Here is an 8,999-nt window from a genome sequence, read left to right on the forward strand (position 1 = left end):
AAAAAAATCACTCAACTCAGAATTGATCTGACAGGGGAAACTATCTTTAAAGGGCAGAACAGTTTTTTGTGCCAGGCTATAAATGTTTCTTTTAAAGCTCTTAATATATATGAACATGGGAGATTATGTGGCCCCAAGAGGAACCATCTTTTGTGGCACTCGTGCACTGCCTTCATTTTTCAGGTTGCTCCATTGTTACCTAAAATAATGTGTCTCTAATAATATGTTTAATTGAAGGTAATTCAGTAGTAGGTGAAGTGACATGTTAAGCATATAATATCAGCTTTGGGATGTGACAAAGAAAGTGCTGTCCTTACTGATGTAGATATTATAATAGGCAGTGTTTTATATTTAAAAATCTTTTTTTTTTAAGTAAGCAAGAAATGCTTGTGAAATATATAGGTTCCCTCAGTTGTGCAAGCTGTTCATTCTTGTTAACGTGCCCCACCCTTCCTCTTTGTTCTCAATTCTTTAACTTCTTCACTCCTATTTAGTGCACGGGGATCTGCCAGGCCCGGGAGCCGTCGCCAGTCCCCTTCGAGGCCTTCCCCAAACCGCAGCTCAATTCATGTCCAAGCATCACCTTTACCTACTAAAACGCTGCCAAACCTAAAATGAGGACATGGGCCCAGCGAGTGAAATGCAAATATCATCATGGCTAAAGCATGTGCTAATTAAACAATGCATTGTTTGGTCTTAAAACTGGCCTCCACATAACTCAGGGGAAATATCTCCAAATTATTTTGGTGTTTTTCCAACAGCATGTGAAGGTAGTTCAAATAATTTGGTTTACAAATTACTGTCAAAGCCAAACACGGCACTCGTGATGGAGGATTCTTGAACGACCCAAAACAACAGCATGAAGTTGAAATGGTTTATCGCCAGGTTCACACAGAGATTAGCAAAGAGGAATTAGGTGGGGGACAGAGGAGCACCACCAGAGGCCACTTCTGCCAGACAGGAGAAAGGAGTTAGTGTGTGTGACTTAATGAAAGGAAAACTTAATGTGCAGAGTGAACTGGATTCTTATTTGGATATTGCAGGAGCTGAGTGGATTCTGACTGGAATCAACTGGTTATGATTGCACAGTGCAGGGTGGACAGGCACGTGACTGTAACTATAAGTATTTATCAAAGCTTTTCCAAAACCTTTCCTCTGGGCTGGAGAATGCAGACCAGAGGAAACGGTCTCAGTCTGGCAATATGAGCCCTTCAGCCGATGTCATCTGAGCAAGGATGCTAGCACCAGGGACCACAAGACTCGTGAAAGAGCCTGATTATTGTAGCCAATATATGACAGTTTGGCAGAGAGTAGAAGCTTGAGTTGGTCCTTAAATACTGGTCGCTTCAGGTGTGAAGGGCGGGACACCAGAAGGCTCCACAAGCAGGCAGAGCCTAGGGCCTGCCCACCTTCAACTGAGGGTAAAACAAGAACTCCAGATCACGACATTAATGAAATCAATGACATAATGACGTAACTGAGAAACAGTCAAGTGCTAAGCGGCCATGCACGGCCAAATAGTCTCCGTGACTGCTTTGCACAGTGAGAAAAAGACAACAAAACAATCACTTTTGAACCTGTAAACATCCACTGGGTCACTGGCAGCCAGTCTGGGTTCATGTAGGTTTTCATTGCAGTAATGTTTGCTTATCTAGCAAGTGTCTAAAACAAGATGGAAGCCTAACCAAGGATGGATAAGAAGTGGACTGGCTTCCTTTTCCCTTTCCTCCGGCTTTGAGCAGATTTCTTTTCCTTTACCTGTCTGCCATCAAGCTGGTTTAGTGTGTCACATGGAGTCTACACATTCCAGCTGTTGTTGCCGTGCACGTGTTTCTCAGTGTACGTGCACTTCCCTCTCCTCCTGAGAGCTGGGAGTTGATGCCCACACTGTGGCAGTGCAGAGATGGAGGATCTGGCTTGTCCAGAATTGATGTCTCTTGAAGGCGTTTTGTTGTTGCTCACCCCTACACCCCAGGGACCATTAAGCTGAAAATAATTGGCTCTGAATCTCCTCCCTTCATCGATCCTTTAGAGTCAGTGAACTCTCCGAGAAACAAGCGCCAGTGTATTCAGAGAAATGTACACACTCTCTCTCACATGTACATGCGTGCACACACACAAACGGGAAAAGTGGAGAGGGCTGTGAGTTAGAGAAGAGAAACGGGAAAGAAAGGCACATAAAGAAGCATAAAGGTTTGAACATGAGCAGTCAACAGCTCAATGTAAGGAAGCACAGGACTCAGAGCAGCAGACACTCATTCTCAGCAACGGCTAATTCAAGTGAATTTCTTCAGTTTTTGTTTCCCTTTATGAGATGAAACAGGAGCAGTGGCCCAAACACTCCTGAACCTCCTTTTATCTCCGCTGACAGTCACACTGGCCCCACATCACCTCTATCAAAGCTAGAGTACAAGCCGGCAACTGGCCAACAGAGGGAGCCCATGCTATTCCATAGACAGGCCATGCTGAGGAGCACTACATAAAAGTCACCTTATACTGCACAATATTTAAATCGTCTTCATACTGAGCAAAAATAAATTAAAAAGAGGACTATATGGAGTTTATTTATTATATCGTATGTCTTAGTTTCACCTATTTTCTATAACATTTTATATTGAAGCATCTATACTGGCACTTTATGTTTGTAACTGTCAGGGTCCCTGTGCCTACCCGGTCGGCTCAGTACGGCTACATATGTTTTGTATTCCTTTATTCTTTTCCTGCTCTCTCCTTTCCCCTCTTTCCCTCCTCCCTCTGCCTGGGCGGAGCTTACCTGCGGGCTCCTGCCCTTGGCCCACGCACCTGTGGCTCATTACGAGTGATCCAGCTCCTTTATAAGACGGCAGCCCTGTGTTTCTCGTCGCTGGACCGTTGCCGACTCTCGTTAGTGTTAACCCCAGCTCAGTTCGTTCTCGTGTTTCCCTAGCGATCTTCTTACAGTAACCTTTTGCTTCTCTGTGAATAGATTTCCCTGGACCTGCCCCTGTGTTACCTGAGCGATCAAGTGTGTGAGGATTGGAGCGAGCTTTTGTGTTTCTTGTGGAGTGTGAAGAGGAGCGTGGAGCGTGGATGGAGTGAGGACTTTGGAGCGTGTGTGGACTGCAAGTGTCTTTCCCCCCCCCTGTTCGTGTGTGGATTCCTGGAACCCGTCTTTTCCCCACTGTGTAAATAGATCACCTGGTGCTTCTGTAAATAAAAAGCCTTTATTGTTCCCTACTCAGAGCCTGCGCGTGAGTCCGTTCAGTCCCGTTGTGACAGAACGGTCCAGCCACGATGGACTCAGCAGGCTCGGCGTCACCCGCCCCAGCCCCGGTCTCGTTGGATGAGCTGTTGCAGCGACACGAGCATATGTTGATGCGGCTCAGTGGAGACGTTGCCGCTTTGTCCCTGGCTCTCGCCCAGCGGACCCCGTTGACTGACTCTCCGCCCCCGCCAGCCTCTCCGGCAGACGAACCCATCCCGGGCGCGAGCGCGTCTCAGCCCGCGAGCGCGTCTCAGCCCGCAAGCGCGGCCCAAACTACACCTGTGGTCGTCGGGCATCAGCCTCCCTCTCCTGAACTGTTTCATGGTGAGTTGGATAAGTGTGCAGGATTTCTCACACAACTCACTTATTTTTTTCGTCAGCAAATTCACTGGTACCCTGGCGATGGAGATAAGATTTCCTTCTTTGTGCAACTGTTACGTGATCGCGCTCTACAGTGGGCCCAGGCAGTGCTACGATCCCACCCCGACATCTCCTACCCCGAGTTTTTGTCTAAGTTTAAGAGCGTTTTTGATAAAGGATCCGAGGCTGCCGCCGCCGCTCAACGCCTGTTAAATCTTAAACAAGGTAGACGCAGGATGTCGGATTATTCTGTCGATTTCTGGGTTTTGGCTGAGCAAACGGGGTGGGGGCAGGAGGCGCTAAAGAGTGCCTTGCTTAATAACATCCGTGAGGAATTAAAAGGCGAACTAATAATGCATGACCTGCCTGCCTCTCTTGACTCTCTAATGACTCTGTGCATTAAGTTAGATGATCGCCTTCAGGCTCGCAGAGACCTCCGGGGGCGGGCCTTTCAGGAGCCGCGGGCGCTCTTGGGCCCACCAGCGGGGGAATGGAGGGCTAAACCCAGTACTGCCCACAGTGACCAGCTAAGCGAGGAAGGCGAGCAGCCCATGCAGCTGGGTCGCTCACGGCTAACACCCGCGGAACGTCAGCAACGCATGGTCTCTGGTGAGTGCCTGTACTGCGGCCGTAAGGGCCACTTCATTGCCACCTGTCCATCTCGACCAAAAGGGGGCGCCCGCCCGTAGTTAAGGGAGTACTGGTGGGCGACCTGTCAAGTAAAAGCTCCCTTCCACGCTTAATGTTACCGGCCAAGTTAACAGTTCACACAAAAACCCATTCCGTGATGGCGTTAATTGACTCTGGCGCGGAACAGAGCTTTATCGATTCAGCCCTCGCGGAAAAATTAGGGGTTGGGTCTGACCCTCTACCTCATCGTTTACATGTCACCGCCTTATCTGGGCAGCAGCTGCCTGATATAACCCATGTCTCAGAGCCCGTGTCACTCACACTCTCCGGCAACCACACCGAGGTTCTAAGCCTATTCGTGTTTAAAGCTCCTCAAACACCGCTTGTCTTAGGTCACCCCTGGTTGCGACAGCATAACCCTCATATCGACTGGAAATCTGAATGCGTGGTAGGCTGGGGAGTGGATTGTCACATGAACTGCCTCCGGGCTGCAACTCCGCCCTCCGCGTCTCCTCCAAATAACCTGTCTGAGCCTCCGGATCTCACCTCTGTTCCACCTGTGTATCACGACTTGGCTGAAGTTTTTCGTAAAGATCTTGCACAATCGTTACCACCTCATCGGCCGTATGACTGCGCCATTGATCTTCTCCCAGGCACCACACTCCCCACCTGTCGCCTTTATAGTCTCTCCCAACCTGAGAGAGCGTCTATGGAGAAATACATCACGGACTCACTGGCAGCAGGCATAATCCGGCCGTCCTCTTCCCCTGTGGCAGCCGGCTTCTTCTTTGTAGAAAAGAAGGACAAGTCTCTCCGGCCTTGCATTGATTACCGCGGCCTTAATAACATTACGGTTAAGAACAAATACCCCCTACCGCTCCTTTCCTCGGCTTTTGAACTTCTGCACGAGACAACGATCTTCAGTAAATTAGACCTCCGCAATGCCTACCATCTAGTTCGGATCAGGGAGGGCGACGAATGGAAAACAGCTTTTAACACCCATCTGGGGCATTTTGAGTACCTGGTGATGCCCTTTGGGCTGACTAACGCCCCAGCAGTTTTCCAGGCCCTCGTGAATGACGTCCTCCGGGACTTTATCAATCGGTGCGCGTTTGTCTACTTGGATGATATCCTTATCTTCTCTAAAACAGTGGCGGAGCACGAGACACACGTCAGACAGATTCTGCAGCGTTTGCTGGAAAACAGACTGTTTGTGAAAAGCGAAAAGTGTGACTTTCACGTGGACTCCGTGGCCTTTCTCGGATACATAATAGAGCGGGGTGATCTGAAACCCGACCCGGCGAAGGTCCAAACAGTGCTTACCTGGCCCGAACCCCCAAACCGTCGACAGCTCCAGCGCTTTTTAGGCTTTGCCAACTTCTACCGCCGCTTCATCCGAGATTTCAGTAAACTCGCTCTGCCTTTAACCAGACTCACTTCTCCTAAAGTGTCTTTTCAGTGGGACCAATCCGCGCAGGAGGCCTTCCTACGTCTCAAAGAACGGTTCGCTACAGCACCTATCCTCTGCCAACCCGACCTCCAGCAACAGTTCGTCGTTGAAGTGGACGCATCGGATTCCGGGGTCGGGGCGGTGTTGTCCCAACGGAAGGAGGGTAAGCTCCACCCATGTGCCTTTTTCTCTCACCGTCTCTCCCCAGCAGAGCGCAATTATGATGTTGGAGACCGGGAGCTTCTGGCTATCAAGTTGGCACTGGAGGAGTGGAGACATTGGCTGGAGGGAGCCACGCAACCATTCATCGTGTGGACAGACCACAGAAACCTTGAGTATCTCCGAGCTGCAAAGCGACTCAATCCCCGGCAAGCGAGGTGGGCTCTCTTTTTCACGAGATTCAACTTTTCAATTACGTACAGGCCCGGGAGCCGCAATGTGAAGCCAGACGCCCTCTCCCGACTGTATGACTCCTCGGAAGCGGAACCCGACCCAGGTCCGATTCTTCCTGCCTCCTGCTCCATCGGCACGGTGACCTGGGAAATCGAATCTCAGATTAAAGAAGCTCAGAAAACAGAACCAGATCCCGGGACCGGGCCCCCAGGTCAGTTGTTTGTGCCCTCCTCTGTTCGTTCTCAGGTACTGCAATGGGCACACGCCGCCCGGTTCACCTGTCACCCGGGAGTACACCGCACCATACGATTCCTCCAGCGTTACTTCTGGTGGCCCACTTTGGCTCGGGATGCACGGGAATACGTCGCCGCCTGCACGACCTGCGCCCGTAACAAGTCGTCCAACCAACCTCCCTCCGGTTTGCTACAACCGCTGCCCACTCCGGGACGGCCTTGGTCCCACATAGCCTTGGATTTCGTCACCGGATTACCGGCTTCAAAAGGTAACACAGTCATTCTAACCGTTGTGGACAGGTTTTCTAAAGCGGTCCATTTCGTTGCCTTGCCCAAGCTGCCTACGGCCCTGGAAACCGCTCACCTCCTCACCACGCATGTATTCCGCCTCCATGGAATTCCGGAGGACATCGTGTCAGACCGTGGCCCCCAGTTCACTTCACGGGTCTGGAGGGAGTTTTGCTCCGCCCTCGGCGCTAAGGTTAGTCTGTCCTCTGGCTTCCACCCTCAGACCAACGGACAGGCTGAGCGGGCGAACCAAGACCTGGAGGCTGCTCTGCGGTGTGTGGTGTCCACAAATCAAACGACCTGGAGTGACCAGCTGCCATGGGTTGAGTACGCCCACAATTGCCTGACTTCCTCAGCCACTGGAGTTTCACCTTTTGAGGCGTCATTAGGATTCCAGCCTCCGCTCTTTCCGGCCGTTGAGGGTGACCTCTCTGTGCCATCCGTCCAACACCACCTGCGTAGATGTCGCCGGGCGTGGAGAGCCACCCGAGCTGCCCTCCTCCGGACGACGGCACGTAACAAACAGCTCGCGGACCGCCATCGGACACCGGCTCCTGAGTATGCGGTCGGACAAAAGGTATGGCTGTCCACCCGCTATGTGCCCCTCCGGGCGGAGTCCAAGAAACTGTCTCCTACTTTTATTGGGCCATTCGAAATCGGTGCGCTTGTGAACCCTGTGTCTGTTCGGTTGAACCTTCCGCGCAACATGCGTGTCCACGACGTTTTCCATGTCTCCCAGATTAAGCCCGTGCTCTCCAGTCCTTTGTGCCCTCCTTCCGGGCCCCCGCCTCCCGCCCGGATCGTTGATGGGCTGCCGGCGTATGGGGTCTCCCGCATTATGGACTCTCGGCGCCGGGGGCGGGGGGTCCAGTATTTGGTCGATTGGGAGGGCTACGGGCCGGAGGAGCGCTCCTGGGTGCCTCGCTCGGCTGTTTTGTGTCAGCGCCTGCTCCGTGACTTCCATCGCCGGCACCCTGGTAAGCCCGGTGGGTCGCCGGGTGGCTCCCGTTGAGGGGGGGGTACTGTCAGGGTCCCTGTGCCTACCCGGTCGGCTCAGTACGGCTACATATGTTTTGTATTCCTTTATTCTTTTCCTGCTCTCTCCTTTCCCCTCTTTCCCTCCTCCCTCTGCCTGGGCGGAGCTTACCTGCGGGCTCCTGCCCTTGGCCCACGCACCTGTGGCTCATTACGAGTGATCCAGCTCCTTTATAAGACGGCAGCCCTGTGTTTCTCGTCGCTGGACCGTTGCCGACTCTCGTTAGTGTTAACCCCAGCTCAGTTCGTTCTCGTGTTTCCCTAGCGATCTTCTTACAGTAACCTTTTGCTTCTCTGTGAATAGATTTCCCTGGACCTGCCCCTGTGTTACCTGAGCGATCAAGTGTGTGAGGATTGGAGCGAGCTTTTGTGTTTCTTGTGGAGTGTGAAGAGGAGCGTGGAGCGTGGATGGAGTGAGGACTTTGGAGCGTGTGTGGACTGCAAGTGTCTTTCCCCCCCCCTGTTCGTGTGTGGATTCCTGGAACCCGTCTTTTCCCCACTGTGTAAATAGATCACCTGGTGCTTCTGTAAATAAAAAACCTTTATTGTTCCCTACTCAGAGCCTGCGCGTGAGTCCGTTCAGTCCCGTTGTGACAGTAACGTCTTCAGTCATTGTGTAAGGTCAGGCGCAGAGTTTGGATTAACTTCATTTGAACCCTTTTAATAGATTAATTGAAAACCCCAAGGCTTTGTGTAAAGTTACATCTTTTAGTTTCTAAAAAAATAGCTTATTCGTTAAGGCCTTAGTCCTAACTCCACATGGTGACTGTGTTATTTCTTTTGTCAACTTCAAGGCAACGGAACGAGCTGGAAACACGCGGCATGTCCTCACCTTAAAATCTGTGAGCAACCAGCAGACATGCAGACACGTTCATTTTAAATCCTACTTCTTGATGATAGCAATGTTCAGAAATGTGTAACCTGTGTAATCTAAGCTGGTAAACGCGTCTCCTACAGTTAAACAGTGTTAAGGTAAACGAGACGACTGAACCAACCACCAGAACTGATTTGAAGAGGAATTATGTGTTTAATATAAAGAAGAAAAAGCAAAAATTACATGCCGTTACAGGCTCAGCTGTTGTAACGCATGTGTGCGAAATGCTTAAAAGTGGGATTTAGATGATAAGAAGCTGGATTGGTAAACATAGCGTGCCTTTGGCTTCAATTACCTCCTTCAATCTTCATGTAGTCAGGTCCAGATTTAATGAAATCTATATCCATCCGTCTTCATCATTTGTGTGGTTGCTGGAGGACTCCGTGGTGCCGGCACTCCTATCATCAATACAGGCGGACGAAGGCCGCTCTCGGTGAAGAATTGATGGCCACCGAGGACACAACAGGGGGTGTTCATCTCCAGTATCGCTCA

At 50.9% G+C, this 8,999-nt stretch overlaps 1 protein-coding gene across 1 annotated transcript; it reads left to right on the top strand.

The window, feature by feature from the left end:
• The first annotated feature begins 3,273 nt into the window (after positions 1 to 3,273).
• On the top strand, positions 3,274 to 7,610 carry LOC147316671 (uncharacterized). The gene is made up of 4 exons (XM_086313047.1): positions 3,274 to 3,448; positions 3,986 to 4,213; positions 5,386 to 5,648; positions 6,834 to 7,610. The coding sequence occupies exons 1-4, from the start codon at positions 3,274 to 3,276 to the stop codon at positions 7,608 to 7,610; spliced, it is 1,443 nt and encodes a 480-aa protein (XP_086169173.1).
• Positions 7,611 to 8,999: the final 1,389 nt, after the last annotated feature.

The sequence above is a fragment of the Aulonocara sp. 'chitande type north' Nkhata Bay genome, linkage group LG12 (genome assembly GCF_057382095.1).
Source record: "Aulonocara sp. 'chitande type north' Nkhata Bay isolate Kocher_YH1m ecotype deep benthic linkage group LG12, A_spYH_male_GT1.1, whole genome shotgun sequence".
NCBI lineage: Eukaryota > Metazoa > Chordata > Actinopteri > Cichliformes > Cichlidae > Aulonocara > Aulonocara sp. 'chitande type north' Nkhata Bay.

What these genes read in the sequence shown, in the direction of transcription:
- LOC147316671 (XM_086313047.1), top strand. Translation starts at nt 3,274, where the DNA reads ATGGACTCAGCAGGCTCGGCGTCACCCGCCCCAGCCCCGGTCTCGTTG. An exon ending in TCAGCAACGCATGGTCTCTG is followed by an intron (nt 4,214 to 5,385) that starts GTGAGTGCCTGT and finishes TCTCTAAAACAG; the next exon opens with TGGCGGAGCACGAGACACAC. An exon ending in TCCGAGATTTCAGTAAACTC is followed by an intron (nt 5,649 to 6,833) that starts GCTCTGCCTTTA and finishes ACCAACGGACAG; the next exon opens with GCTGAGCGGGCGAACCAAGA.